The following is a 22,177-nucleotide window of genomic DNA, read 5'->3' on the forward strand; positions in this document are numbered from 1 at the left end:
TGCCTCCCGAGTGCTGGGACTAAAGGCATGCCCATCATGCCCGGCGGTATTGCTTTCTTGATGAGGCAGTTTCAGTGCTCCTGGGCGTACCGTGCAGGGAGGGAGATGAGCCAGAGATGCCCCAGTGGCTACAGAGAAGGCCCAGAGGAAGGGACGTGGGTATCCCTGAGGGATGACTGTGTAGAGACCTGGGCTGGTATGGGAAGGAAGTTGTTGCTGGTTGTTATAAATCAGAAATACCAGGATCCTGTCAATCAGGAACCAGGGAAGCAGACAGAATACTTGCAGTATGGATCAGATGAAATAAGTAGGGATACAGGATTACGTTAGGGACCAGAGGCCTTAATGAGCTCAGCAGAGCTTTGTGTCTGTCTGGAGGCTATCAGTATAGTGTTTCTATCCCAGACAAGGTGTACCTTTGACTACTTTTCAAGTACTCAACTTCAAACAAGTTTATTCACAGGTTCACACTATCCTTTCCCGGGCCGATTCTTACTGAATCCACTGTGCATTCAGCAGTCTCCTGCGTGGTGGTTGTCTTTCAGTAAGACTTCAAAAGCCCAGGTGCAGTGGGCTTTGAAGCCAGCTTGCTGCACAGATGTTGCTGGGAACCCTGCGGACCATGGCAGTGTTCTCTGAAGCAACCTTGAGGGGCCAAAGATTTCCAACCCTCCCTAGACCCCTCTGTTATAGAAGAGTTCTTTTTCTTCTGTAGAAGATTGAATCTTCTCTTCAAGCTGACTGCACTGGATCTGGAAGAGAAGGTCACATTCTTTACAATTCATGCTGAATTTCTGCCTTAAAAGCTAAGTTGTTGGGGTTTTGTTTTTGTTTTTGTTTCCTCCTTCGAGACAGGGTCTCTCTATGTAGCCTTGGCTGTCCTAGACTCACTTTGTAGACCAGGCTGGCATTGAACTCACAGCGATCTGCCTGCCTCTGCCTCCCAGAGTGCTGAGATTAAAGGCGTGCGACACCACGCCCAGCCCCCTTACAAGCCACGGTTTTAAAAATTCTGAAACACCCATTTTTGCATCTTTCCCAATGATAACTAATTGATTGCAAGACATACCATAATTTAGAACATTTTTTTTTCGAGACAGGGTTGCTCTGTGTAAACTTGGCTGTCCTGGACTTACTTTGTAGACCAGGCTGGCCTCGAACTCATAGAGATCCACCTGTCTCTGCCTCCCTAAGTGCTGGGATTAAAAATGTGCGCTGCCATTGCCACCACTACCCAGCTATTTTAGAACTTTTTAAATGGAAAATTTCAAATATAAATAGAGGGAATTTAATCAGCTATTATACACTCATCACTTAGTAATAACTATAAAGAATCTGCTGCTCTGATTTCCTGGAGCATTTACCACACCTGTACGTCTAGGGGAGCTTCATCTCCCCCCACTTATTTTTGTTTTGGGGACAGGATCTTGATGTGTAGGCCAGAATGGCCTTGAACTTACAGTCTCCTCTTGCATCAGCCTCTAGAATGCTGGAAATACAAGAATATATCTGGCTCCTTGAGCATTTCAAGGCAATTTCAAGGAAATATGTATCATTTCACCCACAAATACTCCACTACAATTATTACAGATAGCAAAGTATGGTACATAGGAAGAAGAGATATCACACCTAGCAAATGTTAGCAGTGGCCCTCTAACAGCCAATGCCCATTTCTAGTCTTGCAAGGTTAGCTGATGGCAAGCAGAGGATCCATGTCAGGTATTATAGGGATACTGAGGGGATGCTGAACCCCTCTCAGCCTTAGGATGACCACTCAAGGCCAGGTATCACACTGCACAAGACTGCCATTGGAGCATCTTCACCTAGAGCCAACAGGTACCTTCAAGGTCTGGTGAATCTTTCAGGCAATGCAGGCAGACAGACCCTACCTCCTGCCCCTGCCCTGCCTTCTGAGATTCAGGTTCCTGCATGATCCTTTTAAGCCTACTGCCTGCTCCCTCAGCCTGGTGATGCACCACTAACTTTGATCTCAGCATCATGCCAGTCCATGGGGTCATGCTGTCCATTTCTCCCTCCTGCTTTTCTACTGGGGACATGTTCTTTCAGTCCCATCTCTGCCTGTGCAATTCCAGCCATTTCCAGAGGCTCTCTCCTCCAGGAAGCCTTCCTCAGTTCTAGCCCCTCTGCTCATGATTACTTTCTGTCATGAAACAGTAATTTCCACACATGTTACATTTCTGCAAGAGCATGTGACAGATCCTATCACTGATCCCAGGATCTGTCATCTTGCACGTCATCAGAGGCCTTTTTGTTGTTTTAAATTTTGCATTCATTTATTTTATGTGTATATGCATACATACTTATGGGCATTTAGGTCATGGCACATGTATAGAGGTCAGAGGATAACCTTCATGAGCCAATTTTCTCCCTATGTCAGAGACTGAACTCTGAGACCTTTATCTGCTAAGCCATCTCACTGGCCCATGGGCTGAGTTTTAAACAGACACAGAACAAATCTCTAAAGCAACAATTCTTGACGCAGACACCGTCTTCACCTTCCTCCAAATGACAAGGAAACTGAGAGAATTGACCAAAGTGATAGAGTGTGGGGCTATAATGGCCCAGAGTTATGGAGGAAGGGCAGAGAAAGCTTCAATTCCAATACCTCAAATATGAGGACCGCAGGAGTTGCCTACCTCCCTCCTCCCAAACTGGTACCATAAAACCAGCTCCCCGACATCAGCCCTACTAAGATGTTGTTACCCTGACAGTTACCAGGCTTCACCACTCCATGCCCACCCCCAAGTATACAGACAGATGAAGCACTGTCCGACACCCGTGCCCTGGCAAATGGTGCACAGCCACACACACATTTTGCCCCAGAGACCCTGGCACTGCCCGCAAGGGGCATAAATATACACCCAATAGTCTATTACTCTAGTCCCAACTTTGTAGATTTTTAAATAAAATTACTTCTTTTTTTGCTTGTTTGTGCTTTTTTTTGTTTTGTTTTGTTTATGCTATGTTTTGTTTTGAGGCAGGGTTTGTCTGTGTGGCTCTAACTGTTCTGGAACTTCCTCTGGATGTTCCTCAAACTCAAGAGATTTGCCTACCCCTGCTTCCTGAGAGCTGGGATTAAAGGTGTGCACCACCACTGCCTAGCTAAAATGATTTCTTTTACTCCTACAAACTTGAAATAAAAACCCAATTATTCCTATGAGGGGAAGGTGTGGGAGCTCTTACCTGTCCAATTTGTGGAAACATGCTGAAGGACACTGGTACCATCAGTCCCATCATAAAGAGGGTACAGCCCAGTCTCATTACCACTAACGAAAACGTACTTTTCGGGGCAAACTGGGTCCTGTGAGAGACAAGGCACAGCTTACAAACAGTATTCCACACTTTACAGCCTCTTTTCTGAAGCAGGCCTTCTGCTTCAATGATGGCTGATTTGGCTTAGCTTGAAGCTACAGACCTATGCCTGGGTCACTGCACAACCACCCATCAGTAGGCCCTAACAGGCACATGGACTGAGCACTGGGTGAAGTTTATCTACTCAACCCATATATAGAAACGAGGGATAAGGAAATGACCAATTTGTAGACCAGGCCTGCCTCGAACTCACAGCGATCCATCTGCCTCTGCCTCCCAAGTGCTGGGATTAAAGGCGTGCACCACCATGCCTGGCTGTTTTTTGTTTTTTGTTTTTTTTAAAACAAGGTTCCTCTATGTACCCTTGGCTGTCCTGGAAGCTTTGTAGACCAGGCTGGCTTCAAACTCACAGAGATGCGCCTGCCTCTGCCTCCTGAGTGCTGGTATTAAAGTCATGTACCATCACTGTCTGGCTGTGTGATGGTCTTTCAAGAATGGAAGGGGCAGTATAGAATGCATAGCATTCCAGCCTGGAGGGTCAGACCTGAGGCCACATGAAGGCTGCATGGGCCATTCTGTTGACTGAACACATGCCCAATAGGAGTTCACTTGCCCCTTTAGGCCTTGGGTTTTCTGTTTCTTGAGATTCAAAAAGAGGAACTTGAGATGGAAGGTCCACAAGATGCTCCACTATGGATGCCATCTGCTGTCCTGTCTCTAAGACACTGGTTCTGTGAGGTCATCTCATTAGATGATCCTTCAGGCTTCCCTCCCCACCCTAGAAACAAATGCCACTTTAACTCCACAGAAATCCTGTGTATTATTCAAGCATTGTAGCTCTGACAAAGCTTCAGAGATGACGCTGGCCACCACAGCTCAGGAAGATACCAACTGAGCAAGTCTCTTCATCCATCTGAATGGCTCTCCTGTGAGAAGGGACAGGATGGTTTGCTCTGTCCAGGGCATTTCCTTATTTTACAAAATGTGCCCCATATAAAGTAGTAGGTGGATTTTTTTAGACTTGCCATGATGGACTAAGTGGCTATTTCAGGATAGACACATGACCATCATGTGCCTACAGAAAGTTCTGGAGTCTCTTATCTGAATGAGGATAGATCTGACTCTAAGCTTTGCTTTATGGCTCCCTGATGGGGAGGCTATGAGGTGACCAGGGGTGATCAGCAGGTCTTTGTCTCTGACTCTCTCTGTCTCTTTCTCTCTGTCTCTTGTCTCTCTCTCCAGGGTTCTCTGTGTAATAGCCCTGGCTGTCCTGGAACTCTCCTCTCCTCTTTGCAGACCAGGCTGTCCCTGAACTCACAGAGATTCACCTGCCTCTGCCTCTCGAGTGCTGAGAGTAAAGGAGTGCGCCACCACACCCAGCTCAGTTGTGTCTCTTTAAGCATCCACTTTGGCAGATTTTCAACATCACAGAGCTGAAGAAAAGGAGACCGTCTAGCAGAAGTTCATGAGGCTCAGGGCTAGGGACTGTTTCTGCCTAGGCCAGACATCTATCTCTGTAACTGCAGACTGGGCTCTCACTTGGCAACCACAGGAACATGTCCAGAGACAGCTAACCAAGGGGAAGGAGCCTGGCTCACTTCCAGATTCCTCTCCTTCCAAATGGAGTCTCTCTTACCTTGTCCACCTTATAGGAAGGCTACAGAGGCTCTCGTGCCTGCCCCTCCCACTAGGTTTTGTATTAGGTGAGTTTAAAAGGGTTTTGATGTGTTTCTTTTCTCTTTTAGATGGCTTTTGACGCACATAGGAAAAGGCAGTTCTTACCTTTTAAAGAAGTGGATAAAGACCTCAGGGAGCAAGCCCACAGTCCCAAACAGCACTGCCCTGGAGAATGCTGTTTCTCTCATAGCCTGGTGGAAAAGCCAAGGAGACAGCTTAGTAAGAGGAGACAATGTCTAGGGACCCCATCTTAGACTGTCATGCAGCACCTCCTTTCTCCCTGAACAAAGGCTGACTGGGAAAGAGGTGGAGGTGACACTGTCCAGGGACACGTAGGGCCGGTGCTAAGAGTAACTGAGAAAGGACTTCACCTCCTTTACCCTACTGTGATCTCCATCAATCCATCAAAACACCTCCAATAAACCACCCAGAAGTACATACCAAGGCAGCTTCTAGACAGAGCCTCACATAGAATGAACTAAAAATAGCAGACTCCACAGGCAACTCAGGATTTGCACTGAACTTGGCTCATATTGCCTTTTAACCTTATCTCTGCCACCAGCCTCCTATCCTAAGCTGCTTGCTCACCAATGGTTTCCATCCTACCACTGGGGAATCTCCAGCTTTCAGTATACTGGGTTACTCTCCAACCAAGGATAACTGTCTACACCCAGCTCTCACCTGTGTAACTAAAGGTAGTGCGAATAAATAAATAAATAAATAAATAAATAAATAAAGTAGTGTGCTATAAAGGTCATATTTTACCTAGGCATACATTTAAAATTTGCAGCATTTTTCAGGGGCTAGAGTGATAGCTCAGAGGGTAAAAGTACTTGTTCTTCAAAGGACCTGAGTTCAGGTCTAAGCATCCATGTCAGGTGCCTTACAACCACTTGCAACTCTATCCTGTATGAGCACACCTGCCCCCCGCCCCCCACAGCCATTGATAGACATACAGAGAATACACTCATACAGACACATTCACACAAATAACAGCAAGATACAGCCTTGGGATCTAGAGAGATGGCTCAACGATTACAAGCACTTGCAGCTCTTACAGAAAGCCTAGATTGGTTCCTAGCACTCATACGGTCAGCCTGGTCTAAAGAGCTAGTTCCAGCACAACCAGGGCTACACAAAGCAACCCTGTCTTGAAGATAAAACTCCAAACCTTTGTTTTACATATATTGATTATGTGTGGCTATATGGGCCTGTGTGTGGAGATGAGAGGACAGCTTGCAAGCACTGGATCTCTCATTTCTCCACATGGGTTCTAGGGTCTGACTGCTGGTCCTCAGTCTTGGCAGCAAATGTCCTTACCTGCCCACCCCTCACATTATAATTTTTCAGTTAGAGTTATTCCAAAGACAAAATCCCTCCCCTGTTGAAATATTATTTTTATTATGAAAGACAGGGTTTTATAATGTAACTTAGTCTACCCTACAGCATGCTCTACAGCCTAGGCTGGCCTTAAACTTGTGACCCTTCTGTTTCAGACATTGGAGTGCTGGGATGATAGCCATGTGTTACTACACCTGGGTAAACATTTATTATCTTAAAAGTACAAAGCTGAGTGTGGTAGAGGCGTGTGTCTATAAACAGGGACGCTGAAGCATGAAGATCCTTGTGAGTTTCAAGCCAGCCGAGACTACAAAGAGAGATCCTGTCTCAAAACACCAAAATAAATAAAGTCCATACTCTAACTAGGAGATGGTGGCGCATGCCTTTAATCCCAGTACTTAGGAGGCTGGGGCAGGTAGTTTTCTGTGAGTTCGAGGCCAGCCTGGTCTACAGAGTATGTTCCAGGACAGCCAGGGCTACATAGCGAAACCCTGGCTCAAAAATAAATAAATAAACAAACAGACAGACGACAAATAAATAAGGTTCCTACTGCAGTGAAAGGCTTCCCTAGAAAGGAATCCTACTGGATTCTTACAGAAACTGCTGTACTGAATTGAGCAAAGAAACAAAGTATTTAACTGTAAAATAACTACAGATTGAGGCTTTTATATGATCTTATTTTAGATCAGAGTACTGGATTTCCCTAGTCTGTTCTTTACAAAGAATTGTAAGATAAAGACTGTAAACATTCTGGTACAGAGCAGGCTGGGAAAGAAATGGCCAAGAGGGACTGCAAGCAGCACATACAGGAAAGATAGCCACTGACGATGAGCAAGCTCTCGCTCACACCAGCATTTGTGACACATCCACTAGCATGGTCATAATTATGGGTCAACTTGGTGCTAGTAGCCACTTATTTAATTTTATTTATTTATTTATTTATTTTGGTTTTTTGAGACAGGGTTTCTCTGTAGCCTTGGCTGTCCTGGACTCGCTTTGTAGACCAGGCAGGCCTCAAACTCACAGTGATCCGTCTGCCTCTGCCTCCTAAGTGCTGGGATTAAAGGCGTGCACCACCACACCCGGCTCCACTTATTTAATTTTAAAAAGTTAAAAAGGAAAAGAAAAGACAATCTTATGCTTCCTAGGGACTTTGCTTATCATATAACCAAGAATGACCTTGAACTTCTGACCCTCTGTCTCCTGAATGATAGAATTATTACAGGCATGCACTACCGTATCTGGCCTGAGGTGCTGGAGATCAAACCCACAACTTCATCCAAGGCAGACAATTGCTCTACAACTAAGCTACATTCCCAGTACCCAGTTACTTAATCAAACCCTGATCCCAGTAGGAGTATTCTGCCAATATCTATAATTAGTTTACTTAAAATAAGAGACGTTCGTTCATACTGTGGGTTACCTCCTCTAATCAGTTGACTAAAATAAAAGCAAAACCCGAGCCAGGACTAGTAGCACAGACTTGTCAGCTAAGGCAGGAGGGTCACAAGTTCACGACTGGGCTGGTCTACAGAGACCCAGTCTCAGAAACAAAAAACACTCACCCTGGGACTAGAGAGATAGCTGAGTGGCTAAAAACACTTGCTACTCTTCTAGAGGACCCAAGTCCAGGTCCTAATACCCATATGGGAGTTCACAACCTTCTGTAACCCTAGGTCTCATGCCTCCAGTCCCAGGAAATCTGATGCCTTCCTCTGGCCTCCAAGGGCAACAGTAACACATGCAGGCAAAAACAAACAAAACAACAACAACAAAACAACCAAAAAAAACATGAAATAAATAAATTAAAATTTTTTAAAAAATTAAATTACCCTAAAACCAGGTGGGGTTGGTACACAGCTTTAATCCCAGCATATAGGAAGAGGCAGGCAGATCTCTGTGAGTTTGAGGTCAGCCTGGTCCAGAACAACCTAAGGCTACACAGAGAAGCCCTGTCTCAAACAAGCAGACAAATAAGCAAAAAGGGTTGGGAATGTAAGCCAGTGGTTGGATATTCACTTAGCATACTTGGGGCTCTGGATGGAAGCCCCAGTGTTCGGGAGAAAACCAAGGAAGGGAAGGCAAAGGAAAGGGGAAAGAAAGGAGGAGGCGGGGCAAGGACAGTATGTGAAACACACACTTATGAGGCCAGCACTGTTGAGGCTGAGACAGGAGCCAGCAGAGGGTCCGAGACAATAACTTGTTTCAAAGAACCGACAAAGAGAAAGAGACCAAGAAAGTTGGAGAAGAAGAAAAGAGAAAGCAGGGGAGGGAGGAAGGGATAGGAAAAGAAAACAAAACAAAGCCCAAGGGTCCCCAGGAAACAAGTCTGCCTTCAATCTGGTGTGTGGGGCCCTGCTTCTAACCTGCAGGCCTGCTCTATGAGCTGCAACTCAACAGCCCCCACATCCTGTGAGCAAACTTCTGAACAAGAATCTCTAACTGGTCCATATGTATACATCTTGGTTCTGTTTCTCTGGCAAACCCACATCACTGCACCATCTCTTAAACACCAGGGTACAAAGTACAGAATCTCTTTCTGGTATGACAGGGGAAGATGCGTTCAGGAAAAGTGGAAGGCAGACAGAAATTAGGTCACAAGCTCTCTCTCAAGCACTAAATCCAATGCCATACCCAAGGATAAATAGTAGCTATAACCTTTCCCACCACCAACGCCCCCCCGCCCCCCCGCCGCCCCCGTGCTCCGAACCTTTCTCCCAGCTTTTCTGGAATAGCCAACAACATGGCCTTCCTTGTCCATCACCTCAATTCCTCGATGAATCTCAAAACTTCGGGACGCAAAAACATTCATTGCGCTGATTTGGGCTGTAGATAAAAAGAGCATGAAACACAAGTCTGAGTTTGAGACCAGCAATCAGTGCAACAGCTGCCCTTCTTCTGCCTCTCAGAGGCTCACCTGCTACAGGCCGGCACTCACGCTCTCTCCTGGGGCTGCAGAGGTAGGATCAGAACCTCTAACCAACTGGCCTTTGATCCTTACTACAGCCCAGCAGAGAACCCCAGTGCATGAAGTCCATTCTGTCTCCTGGGCTCAACTGCACAATAATCTCCAGGATCACTGAAACGACTTCCTTAACCCTGCTTGGCACGGACTGACCACGTCTATAACATAACTTGCCCAACGTCAACATCAACCTGCCAATTCTTCAAATTTTGTTGATCCCCAAGCTTACATGTGGAACAAGAAACAGTAAATCTGTAGTCTAGGAGCTCCAACTATTCTGCAAATACAAGTAACTCCCTCTGGAACCTCTCATCCCCCTATACTATACTACACCTACTTGCTGTGAGACTCTGAGCAGGTTTTTAAAGATCCCTCTACCTCAAGACTCCTCATTTGTAAAAGGGGATATTTCCTACCCATAGGCTGTCAGGATTATGTGAAATGATGACTAGGAAATGTGTGTAGAAGACAGAGGCAGGTGGATCTGTAAATTCGAGGCCATGATGGTCTACAAAGAGAGTTCTAGGACAGCCAGGGCTATTACACAGAAAAACTCTGTCTGGGAAAACCGATCTTTAGACTGTCTGTGATTTGAGTGGATTGAGAACTGGCTCAACAGTAGAGTGCTTGCCTAGTTATGCAGAGGCCTTGGGTTGATCTTCAACACTACAAATGAAAGTAACGATAAAAGCCATCTCTGTGTAGCCTTGACATCCTAGACTCATTCTGTAGACCAGGCTGACCTCCAACCCACAGCGATCCACCTGCCTCTGCCTCCCTGAGTCCTGAAATTAAAGGTGTGTGCCACTAAGTCCAGTTTTGTGTATTCACAGGCTGAAGAGATGGCTCAGGAGTTAGAGGACATAATATTCTTGCAGAAGACAACTCAAGTTTGACCCCCAGCATTCATATTGAGTGGCTCATAACTGCTTGTAATTCAGGGCCCTTTCCTGGCCTCCACATTCACATGCACATAGCTACACAGATACATAATTAAAAACATACAAAAGTTAAAATATAAATTTAAAAAAGATTTCTACAGAGAAAATGTCATCTCAAAGCAAAGATTCAATTTAGGCCAGGGAAATCCAGCAGACTACAAATGGTACTGTCACAGGTCACAATATGGCCAAGTTACCCATGGTCTCTGGAGACGGAGTGACCACAAAGACCAACTTCCTGCTCCCATCACTTTCTGCTTACCAAGAAGGAAGGCTGGCAAGGTTTTCCTAAGCCAAAAGTTATTCAGAGGATACTTCATTTCAAAGAGATGAGGGATTAACTGGAAAATAAGAAGGAAAAATCATTTCACAATACCAAATAAACAGCTGAACCAACACAGTAACAGAGCTGACACAATCTGGTGCCATTTCAGGTAGGATTGCAGGCAGCACACTCACATTTTTGTTGTTGTTTGTTTGTTTGTTTTAATTACAACCCTGGGGTAGGTGTTTCTGCTTATTCCAGGAGTAGATGGGGCCTAGAGAGATTTGTAACCTCTTTCTTCATAGTCTTAGAGCTGGGAAGGGTTAAACCCAGAACGGAAAATTGGGCTTGTCTGCTTCTAAAGTTTTATTTATGGATCTTGCTCTGTAGTCCAGGCTAACCTCAAACTCATAACCCTACCACCTCGGGCTGCTGGGTGTTGGGATCCCAGGCCTGTGCACCATGCCTGGCCTTAGGGTTACATTTGTTTTCTTTCAGTTTTCTGAGACAATAGCTCTGGCTGTCCTGGAAATTGCTATGTAGCCCAGGCGGGCCTCAGATTCACAGAGATCCACCTGCCTCTGCCTCCTAAGTGCTGAGATTAGAGATGTGTATGAAGAATCCTGGCCCAGCGTCTACATTTTCAACCATCACAGAACTTTGATATCCAAAGTAGGGTGCTACCCATACATTAGGTTTGTGTGGCATGAACTAACTTTTAAAAGAACAGCACTGAGTACAACTATCCCTCAGTATCAGTGCCAAGACCTTCCTTAGACACCAAGCTATGTCAGCGTTCAAGTCTCACATATAGGATGATGCGTTTGCATCAGCATGTACTCTATACATTATCTATAGCTTAGCTACATCTTACCCTGGCCCGCACATCACCTCTAATTTAGATATAATACCCACTCTAACAGATACGCTACATAAGTACTGTTACACCTCTCTGCTTAAAGGATGATAAGAAAAAGCATTCATAGCCGGGCGGTGGTGGCGCACGCCTTTAATCCCAGCACTCAGGAGGCAGAGGCAGGCAGATCGCTGTGAGTTCGAGGCCAGCCTGGTCTACAAAGCAAGTCCAGGATGGTCAAGGCAACACAGAGAAACCTTGTCTCGAAAAACCAAAAAAAAAAAAAAAAAAAAAAAGAAAAAGCATTCATACATGTTTAGTCTAGATATTGTCAGCCTAGGGTTAGTTCCTTGGATGCAAAACCCACCATATATGAGTAGAGACTAGTGGGCAATTACTCTGAGGAGACAGGATTACACTGACTCGAATTTTCTACTCCTATGTTCTACATTTACAGGTCAGAACAGAAACAAAATTTAAAATTAGTGTTAGCATCTCAACTGAGGGACTGTCCAAATCAGACTGGCCTGTGGCCATATCTATAAGGGACTGTCTTGATTATGTTTCATGTGGGAGGGCCCAGGCCACTGTGCCAACACTATCCCTAGGCATGTGAGCCAGGGGGCAAGTCAGCTGGCAAGCAGGATCCTCCATGGTTCCTGCTGGACTTCCTCAGCTCTGAGTGAGCTCCTGGGTCAGAAGTAAAGCTGCAGGGAATAGCAAGTAGCTCTGCCTGAGTTCCTGCTGTGACTTCCCTGGAAATGTAAGATAAAATAAACCCGTTCCTCCCCTAAGTCAGAACAACAGACATGAACTGGAACAACGCGGTATAAAAACACTTACTCCAAAGAAGGTTGAAGACACAAACACCCCTGCTCCCAACAACGTTCTCTCTACTGGTCCATGGCTCTAAGGAAACATGAAAGAACACAGTACGCAGTTATGGTTTGCTCTGCGAGAATAATTTTTAAGAAATGCAAATCCTGTCTTCCTAGGGCTCACAATACTTACATAACTGGCATTTCCATTGATGATGTTAAAGGGCGTGGTGTATGCGTAAAAGCAAGCCTACAGAATAAGAAATCAGGGGATCACTTTCTGGTTTCATGCATAACAGAACCCAGAAATCATGAAATTCAAAGCACTACTACCTGAGTTGAAGCGATGGACTTTATTCCAGTGGCTGGCATCAGCAATAGAACCACCTGTGAAGAAGAAAAGGCGCATGCTCATAAGTCTCTAGTGAAGAGACAGAACCTGTAGAAACAAAAATAGTTCCCAGACAGTCAATACTGTGGTAATCTGAATGAAAATGGCCCCACAGACTCATAATGAGTGGCATTATTGAGAGTGTGGCCTTATTGAAGGAAGTGCATTACCCAGGGGCAGGCTTTGAGGCTTCAAAAGCTCAAGCAAGGACTAGTAGCTCACTGTCTCTTCCTCCTGCACACGGATCCCAATGCAGAGCCCTGGGCTACCTCTCCAGCACCATGTCTGCCTGTATGCCACCATGTTTTTCCTATGATGATAATGGACCAAACCTCTGAACTGTAAGCCAGCCCCAATTAAATGTTTTCCTTTAAAACAGTCGCTGTGAGACAGGTAGTGGTGCACACCTTTAATCCCAGCACTCGGGAGGCACAGGCAGGCAGAGTTCGAGACCAGCCTGGTCTACAGAGTGACTTCCAGGACAGCCAAGGTTACACAGAGAAACCCTGTCTGGAAAAAAACAAAATAAGAGCTGTTGTGGTCATGGCATCTATTCAGGGCACTAAAACCCTACCTAAGATACAGAACCAAGGCCCCCAGGGGTGACACAGTAGAAAGTGGACACTTAGCCAACCCTGAACTAGTGGTGCCTGAGAGTTTCACCAATGCTGTTTCCGAGGCCTACAACACAGGTGGGTGGGTGGCACAAAAAAAGCCTGTCTTTGCCAGGGAAGGTAAACATAAGACAAGAGTAGATGAAATATAGCCAGCATGTGATGGCCTTACTGGGGGCAATTCCCTGTACTCAGTGAGGAGCTGCTTGGAGGTGGACTGGGGCAGGAAGAGTGCTATAGTTTGGTCAGGAGTATCTTCCAGAGATGCTTTAACTAGATATGAATGAGTTAAAGGCTTGGTCTCCAGCGTGGGGTGACAATGGAAGAAGGTATCTAAAGAGATGTCTTCAGGTCACTGAGGACCTGTTGTAGGAAGAGACTGTGGAACCCTAGTCTCTGTTTCTTTTGTTTACTGGGTGCCATGAAGTAAATAGCCTGACTCCCCAGTCCCTAATGTATGCCCACTAGTCTGTGCTGATCTGCTACAGACTCAAAAGCAACGAGGCCAAGTAAACATGTAATGATGCCTCCAACACTATGAGACAGAATATATCTTCTTTTGCCCCCTGCACTTATGTATTTATTGTATCATAAAGGTCAGGAGACAACTTAAGGAGTTGGTTTTCTCTTTCCATTATGTGGGTCTTGGGGCTAGAAACAGGGTTGAGGGCCTTCGCCTGTTGACACATCTCACTGGCCCTCAATAAACAGTCCTTTTCTTAAAGACTTAGTTTTATTTTTTTTTTTTTGGTTTTTTTGAGACAGGGTTTCTCTGTGTAAGAGCTATGGGTGTCCTGGAACTCACTCTGTAGACCAGGCTGGCCTAGAACTCACAGAGATCCACCCTGCCTGTGCCTCCCGAGTGCTGGGATTAAAAGCATGCACCACCACTTCCTGGCTAGTTTTTATTACTTTTAATTACATGTATATATGTATATCTGTATGGGGTATGTGTACATGAGTGCATGTGCCCACAGAGGCTGGCTTGATATCCCTGGAACTAGAATTGCACACAGTTGTGAACTGCCCAATGTTAACACTGAACTTATATCTTCTTTGAGAGCCAGAAGTGCTTTTACCTACTGAGCATTCAATCTAGCTCCAACCTCCTCTTAAAAGATTTATTTTTGTTATCTGTATGGGTGTATGAAATTTTTGTTTTTATACACTGGTTTTGTTAAAGTAACAGAAAGTAATGTACACTTCCATTAGGCTGTGGCCAGCAGTATTTCCCAACTCACTGACCTACAGTACTGTGTATGTGGTAGATGTTCAAAGAAAGGATGGCTTTGTGACACTGGTTTTTGAGAAGGCCAAAGCCTGACTGAGTTAAGTAGAGTAGGGGTGTGGGTATAGGAAAAGTAGACAAAAGTCACAGGAGGACCTATAACCATCTATTAGAGATCCAGAGCTGGAGAGACATGACTGATGTCAGGAGATTTTGGGTATCCAAAACTTTATCCATTTCTCTGGTGTTAGTGGTCAGCTGACTCACCATGGGTGCTGTCAAAGGCAGGAAAGCTGTAGGAAAAAGCAGTGTGTTAATGATCATGGCTACCCGGGCTGACAAGTCCTGAAGGGGCACGACCCCTTGAGAATTTTCTGCAGCCTCCTAAGAGCTCAAACCTTAGAGGCTATCTATTACTTGTGTTTCTTTTTCCTAATAAAAATAAAAACTATATAAACGGGGAAATGGGTCATTCCGTAAAGTACTTGTATCATGAACTTGAGGAACTGGGTTCATATCCCTGGTACCCACATGAAAAGCTAAACATAGTAGCACATGTCTTTAAAGACAAAGAGAGATGGGTCCCTGGAGCTTATTGGCTTTTTATTTTTGTTTGTTTGTTTCGAGACAGGGTCTCTCTGTGTTAGCCTTGGCTGTCCTGGACTCACTTTGTAGACCAGGCTGGCCTCGGGCTCATAGCTATCCACCTGCCTCTGTCTCCTGAGTGCTGGGATTAAAGCTGTGTGCCACCACACATGGCTTATTGGCTTATTATAAGCCTAGCCAAATGTATAAGCTCCTGGTTTACTAAGAAGCCCTTTATCAATTTTTTTAAATGGTAGAGAATAATAAAAAGACATCTTATGTCAACCTCTGGACTCCATATGCCCATATGTATGTGCATGTGCACACACACACACAGACACACACACAAATACACACACACACAGAAAGAGAGGGGAGAAGGGAGGGAGGGAGTTAAATGCACATGGTAGAAAATGAAGACCAGAGTACAGAAAGATCTACCCACAGACACCTGTCAGCCTTCCCAGGCCTCTGCCTGAAGGTAATGGTAGCAACTGTTAACTTGTTCATCTTTCTAGATTAAAAAAAAATTTTTTTGAGGCAGGGTCTCATGTAGTTTAGGAGGCTTCAAACTCCCTGTATAGCTGAGGATGACTTAAGCTCCTCATCTTCCTGCATCCACCCCCCAAGTGCTGAGATTACAGGTATGTACCATAATATCCCAATTTATGTAGTGTGGTGCTGGAGATCAAACCAAGGCTTTCGCAGGCTAGGGAGGGACTCTATACCAGCTGGGCTACAGCCCAGTCTTTCAAGTATCGTGTGAGTGTGCATGTGAGTGGGTGGTAATGCACATGTGAATGTGCATAAACATGCATGTGGATGTCAGAAGACAAATTCACTATTTTCTGCAATAATTCTCTCCCTTTTCTGTAAGATAAGGTTTCACCAAATAGCCCTGGCTGGCCTAGGGCTTGCTATGAAGATTAAGCTGCCCGTGAATTCACAGAGATCCTCCTGCCTTAGCTCCCCAAGTTTTGGGACTAAAGGCATGGGCCACTTTATTTTTGAACCTGGAATTCACCAGTTAAACTAAACTGGCTAGACTGGGATCCTCCAGTCTCCCCAGTGCTGGGGTCACATGCCTAGCTTTCTACAAGGTGGAACTCTGAACTCAGGCCCTCATACTTGCACAACAGGTTCTCGACTGACTGGGCCACCATCCAGCCCCTCTCAAGTATTATGATTTTTTTGCTGGGCAGTGGTGGCCAGCACTCGGGAGGCAGAGGCAGGTGGATCTCTGTAAGTTCAAGGCTAGCCTGGTCTACCAAGCAAGTCCAGGACAGTCAAGACTACACAGAGAAACCCTGTCTTGAAAAACAAAAAAAAAAAGTTGTTTTTTTTTAAAAATATATATATGTGTTGGTGTTTTGCTTGAATGTATGTCTCTGTGAGGATATCAGATTCCCTGGAACTGGGGTTACAGAAAGGTATGAGCTGCCATGTGGGTGCTGGAAATTGAACCCAGGTCCTCTGCAAGAGCAACCAGTGCTCTTAACCACTGAACCATCTCTCCAGGCCCCCTCAAGTATTCTTTTAAAGCTATAGCTTCCAGAATTTCCATCAGCAATCTCTGTAAAGGAAAATAAATTAAAGCAGGCCATTTTCTGTTATAAGCCACACTTCCCCACATACTTCTGAACCAGAGAACCAGCTCACCTGCAGGTCGGAAAAAAGTAGGGATCAGCTTGCTGCTGTCAGGGTGCACAGTTGACTTCAAAGGGGCAGAAGAAAAGGTTAGCTGGGTGGTGGGTTGTATTATTTGGGAAGCCAACAATTATAACAGAGCTGAAACTTACAAGACTCCTATTCCATGCATCTTTAATCTAAAAAAGATAACAAGAAGTGTTTTAGAGATTTTTAAAGGTGGTTCAACAGCAAACAGAATCTCTTGGCCTGATGTCACATTTATACTACCACTCAGACAGGGCAGGCTAGAGCAGAGAGAACACTACCATCAAAATGAATGTACCAAATGGATCAAATAAATACAAAATTAACAACAAGCCAGGTGATATGCTTATGAAACTGCCCAGAAATTAGGAAGTCCTAGCCCCATGGAGAGGACTGTGATTTAACAGCCCTCCAGTGAGGCTAGAAGAGGCCCCTAGCACAGACAGCATGCCAAGCCTTTCCAGTGCCATCAGTCTCACCATTTGTCACAGAGACAACTGTTAGCCCAGAGGCTTCAATGGATTCTTTAAAACAAAACAAAACAAACCAGAAAGCTAATGTGAGCTTTCCATACTTTTTTGGGTTTTTTTGTTTTTGTTTTCTTCAAGACAGGATTTCTCTGTGTAGCCCTGTCTGCCCTGGAACTAGCTCTGTAGACCAGGCTGGCCTGGAACTCGGTCATCTGCCTGCCTCGGCTTGCCGACTGTTGGGGTTAAAGGTGTGTGCCATCACCGCTCAACTTCCACAGGATGTCTTGAGAAACTGATATTTATGAGTTTGAGAAACCCCCTTTGCAGCTGGGGGTTGTGGTGCACACCTTTAATCCCAGCACTTGGGAGGCAGAGGCAGGCGGATCGCTGTGAGCTCGAGGCCAGCCTGGTCTACAAAGTGAGTCCAGGACAGCCAAGGATACACAGAGAAACCCTGTCTTGAAAAACCAAAAAGAGAAAAAACAACCTTGGTCTGCGCTTACTGTCAGGAATACAGCCACGTCTTGGAATACTGCCTACAATGGAATATCGACTCTGACTTCAGAGGCCTGCCCTTGAGTAAGCATGTGTAAGAGAACACTGTTCTAGCTGGGTTACAAGACAGAGTTCTAACTACACATTTCTGTAAAGTGAGTCTCCTTGGCAGCGTGTACAACTTCATTTTACTCTGTGCAAGATAAAACCCTGTAAAGACAACTCTAGGCAGCCTTGAACCACACACATCTGTTCACACATGAGCTCATGAGACATACCCTTTGGTCATCCCAGTAGTGCTTGGAGGCATCTTCAGTGGTAAACAACAGCTGTCGTGATTTTTCTATGATTCCCTGTAAACATATCAAGAAATCGGGCAACAATCTCAACACAGTCTGTGTTTATTTGTTTATTCTCACCTTTGAAACCAAAGCCACCAGCACACACCGCACTTCACCTGCACACTTGAATTCAACATGCGTCCTTAAGTTTGGATATAATGATCATTCTGTTGTTGCTCAGAATTAGGCCTTCTGGCTTCCTAGCCTGCCCCAGCAGCCTCACTGAAGCTGCCCTCTCCCTTGCTTCTGGATGTCAACTGCCTCCCTGGGCAGAGCCCTGTCAGTCCCTAACCTCTCATCCACCCCCATGGCTAGTTACTTCAGTCTTGTTCCCTAGACTTTTCTTTTCTTCTTCTTTTCTTTCTCTTTCTTTTATTGAGGAAAAAATATGTAAAACACAAAAGAGTAATGACACACTAGAACCCTTAGCCAGAATTAGCAACTGTGAAATATACAGCTATATTTGTTTCTAATTTTATTTTGCTTTTCAAAATGAACCATTAGTCATCCCCTCCTCATTCTATCAGAGAGACCACTGTCATGAGCTCAGGGTGTAATCTCCCAGTCCATCTTGCTACACTATGTATACATACTTAGACATACATGCCCATAAATAAGTATATAGTATTTCATTATAATTTTCATAAATGATACACCCTGCACTCTGTCTCACAAACATCTGTCTTCTCGTTTGTTGTTTATAGAGTTTTCGTAGTGCTAGGAGTGAACCTATGGCTCTCCCCATGGCAGGCAGGCAGCTCATGCTGAGCCACGTGTTGAGCCTCACGCCCTCCCATTTAACACCATGCATCTACGCATTCCCACCAAGTAGACTAGTGATAACCAGCGCACACTTTAAACGGCTGGCCAGAACTCCACTACATGAAATACCATCCTGTGTATTTCCCTAATGAGCACTCAGTTCCTTTCCTGGTTCTTAACATAAACAAAGGGGTGAGGGAGATCTAGAGTGTGAACATGGTATGTCCCTTATGGTCTGTCCCTGAAGAGCTATTATGATGGCAAAGCAACTCCTCATCATCTCTAGCCACAATGATCCTGCAGGAACAGTTAGCCATCCCAGAACTAATGGGCTTACCCACATTTGATGTTTCTGACTAGTTACTACTTGGCCACCAAAGACCCCTTGGCACACAAACCTCATCACTTGGCTCTGTAGTTAAAGTGCCAACCTACAGGACCCTGTGAGATATGCCTGGACCTCTAGTAATTGAGAAAGGCCTCATCCTAGCCTTGGGCTCTATGTACATCCTGTCTCCCTGATGCCCTTTCTTCTACACGTCCAATCAGAGAGTCTCCCAACTTTCAGCCTTGGTTAAGGGAGGTGACTAGCTCTGCCACAGTCTTCTTACACAGAAGATGGATTTTTTTTTTGTTTTCATACATCTCATTATGTAACCCAAGCTGGCTCGAATTCACAACCCTCCTTCATCCTCTATGGCAAGCGACTGACTCCAGGTTGGAAGGCTGGGCTGGATTAACTCTGAAGCAACAACACCCAGACCAGGTATGGCACCCTCTGCTCAACAGACTTGTTTAACTTATCACTCTTCCAACCCAAAAAGCTTGCTCAATAATAATACTAAATATAATAACTGCATATATATGTACACACAGATACATGGGCTATTGTCTCAAGTTTCAAAATAAGGCATGAAATTATTTCTTAAAACAAAATTATACTTACAGTTGAAATGAATAGATTTACAGGATCTAATAAATCCATCCACTGAAGAAATCTTCGAAAAAAGGACTAAAGATGGTGAAAAAGAAACACACCAGAGAAAAAGTTAAAAGAATAAGACTTAAGCCAGGCGGTGGTGGCACATGCCTTTAGTCCCAGCACTCGGGAGGCAGAGGCAGGTGGATCCCTGTGAGTTCGAGGCCAGCCTGGTCTACAATGCAAGTCCAGGACAGCTAAGGCTACATAGAGAAACCCTATCTCAAAAAACCAAAACAAACAAACAAACAAAAAACAAAAAGAGTAAGACTTAACAAGGTAGTCACAGTTCACTTGGGCAGAAGCATCCTTACTAAAGGCCTATAGGTATTCTGAGTTTATTTGTTTGTTTATTTGTTTTTATCTCCTCTGACCACTTGGGATAGAATTTCCCTTAAGAATTAAAACCCGGGGCTGGAGAGATGGCTCAGAGGTTAAGAGCACCGCCTGCTCTTCCAAAGGTACTGAGTTCAATTCCCAGCAACCACATGGTGGTTTACAACCACTTGTAATGTAGTCTGATGCCCTCTTCTGGCCTACAGGTGTACATGCAGGTGTACATACAGGTGTACATGCTTTGTATGCATAATAATAAATAAATAAACATTAAAAAAAAAGAATTAAAACCCAGGACCGGGCACAATAGCCCACATCTTCAGTCCCAGCACTCGGGAGGCAGAGGCAGAGGCAGGTGGATCTCTGTGAGTTCAAGGCCAGCCTGGTCTACAAAGCGAGTCCAGGACAGTCAGGGCTACAACAGACAGAAACCCTATCTCAAAAAACAAACAGACGAATATAAAGAAATAAAAACCCAGAATTTGGGATTCAATTTGGGTTTCTGCTCATACAGCCATATGACTTCAAGGTAGTGACCTAGAAAGGCCTGACTTTTGCCTAGCTTTCTGTGCTGCTGTAAGGCATAACTATTGCAACAAGAGGCAAGCTCCCCAGGTCAGCTAGGGTTGCAGCTCAGCTGAAAAGTGAAGGAGCTGTGTCTAGCTCCAACAGACTGCCCATCTTCAGGTGTGTCTAGCTCCAACAGACTGCCCATCTTCAGGTGTGTCTAGCTCCAACAGACTGCCCATCTTCAGGTGTGTCTAGCTCCAACAGACTGCCCATCTTCAGGTGTGTCTAGCTCCAACAGACTGCCCATCTTCGAAGCAGCTCCTGCATTAAGTTCTGGTTCTCCACACACAAGGGTAGGCTTAAATTTAGTTTAAGGTCAAGGCCTCTAACAGAGCCTCCAGAGCATGAGTATACGTAACAAGTGAAACCAAACTGCGCCAGGCTGCAGGCACAGGTTACACACTGGAATTCAAAGTCTTTGTACCAAAAAAGAAAGAAAGAAGAAAGGGTAGAACCTAATGTGTTTCGTTTTGTTTTTATTACACATTGAAATGTTACTTGGCATTGGTTGGACTAAATATGTCATTAAGATTAATAGCTGAAAAAAGATTAATAGTTTCTCTCTCTCCCTTTCTCTCTCTCTCTCCTTTTGTTTTTGGGTTTGTTTGTTTGTTTGTTTTATTTTGTTTTGTTTTGTTTTTTTGAGACAGGTTTCTCTGTGTAGCCTTGGCTGTCCTGGACTCACTTTTTGTAGACCGGTCTGACCTCGAACTCACAGAGATCCACCTGCCTCTGCCTGCCGAGAGCTGGGATTAAAGGCGTCACCAGGCAATAGTGACTGGGGTGGGGGGAAGAGGGGCGCTGTGACTTGCTTAAAGCAGGGTGTATATGTGACCTTAATCTGAATGGGTTAAGTCAATCGAGGCTAGAAGGCCAGGAAGGGCTTGTTTTCTCTTCACTGTGCCGCCCAGCAAGGGAAGTCCCACCAAGGACTGGAATTCCTTAGGCCCTGCCATCAATTGAGAGTGACTTTGTGGCCTTCTTTAACCCAGCCTTGGATCTAAGCAAGAGATGCAGGAGCAGGGACCACTGACAAGCTTGGGTTTTCCTTCTCCTCTCCAGGAACCTGAGCAGCCGCCTCGTCTGTCATGGCCACGATGCCCAGGACAGCCTCCCGCCCCCCGACTCCCGGCCCCTGCATACTTGACGTTCGGAAATCCCGAAGCACAGGTTGGGTTCCATGTGGACCGCAGCGCCTCCGCGCCCTTGGAGACGACAGCCTGAGCCTCCTCCTCTTCCGGGAACCTCCGCGAGGGCAGCGGGGGCCGAGATCGACAGGCAGCGCAAGGGGAGGAGCCTAGCGGCGTGTCCCGCCCCGAGCCAGAGGGCTCCCTAGCTGTAAGCCGAGCCATCCGGTCTCAGAAGAACCGAAAGCTCGGGCGCAGTCTTCACAGCAGAAGAGATGCAAGAGAACCTCTACCGTCACGCCCGCGTTTCTGCTTCTTACCTGGGCCACATAACCCGAAACCTGTTGTATACAAGAGTTAGGTCGGTCAGAGCCGGATACATAATTTGCGTGGCCCAGTGAAAAATAAA

The 22,177-nt window shown here is 45.4% G+C and overlaps 1 protein-coding gene across 1 annotated transcript; it reads right to left on the bottom strand.

Annotated features, from left to right (window-relative positions):
- Positions 1–262: 262 nt before the first annotated feature.
- On the bottom strand, positions 263–21,933 carry Sfxn4 (sideroflexin 4). The gene is made up of 14 exons (XM_051146876.1): positions 21,785–21,933; positions 19,703–19,768; positions 17,932–18,006; positions 16,814–16,840; positions 16,674–16,728; positions 14,697–14,722; positions 12,530–12,583; positions 12,390–12,446; positions 12,222–12,287; positions 10,520–10,598; positions 9,062–9,177; positions 5,116–5,201; positions 3,205–3,322; positions 263–752 (listed from the first exon to the last, which is right to left on the bottom strand). The coding sequence occupies exons 1-14, from the start codon at positions 21,821–21,823 to the stop codon at positions 675–677; spliced, it is 942 nt and encodes a 313-aa protein (XP_051002833.1). The 5' UTR covers positions 21,824–21,933; the 3' UTR covers positions 263–674.
- Between the last annotated feature and the right edge of the window lie 244 nt (positions 21,934–22,177).

Source organism: Acomys russatus, chromosome 5 (assembly GCF_903995435.1).
Source record: "Acomys russatus chromosome 5, mAcoRus1.1, whole genome shotgun sequence".
Taxonomy (NCBI): domain Eukaryota; kingdom Metazoa; phylum Chordata; class Mammalia; order Rodentia; family Muridae; genus Acomys; species Acomys russatus.

Coding starts and splice junctions, on each gene's coding strand:
- Sfxn4 (XM_051146876.1), bottom strand. CDS start 21,823: ATGGAACCCAACCTGTGCTTCGGGATTTCCGAACGTCAA. Junction 16,729..16,813: donor ATGCATGGAATAGGAGTCTT/GTAAGTTTCAGC, acceptor GCCCCTTTGAAG/TCAACTGTGCACCCTGACAG. Junction 3,323..5,115: donor TTTATCCACTTCTTTAAAAG/GTAAGAACTGCC, acceptor TGTCTCTCACAG/GACCCAGTTTGCCCCGAAAA.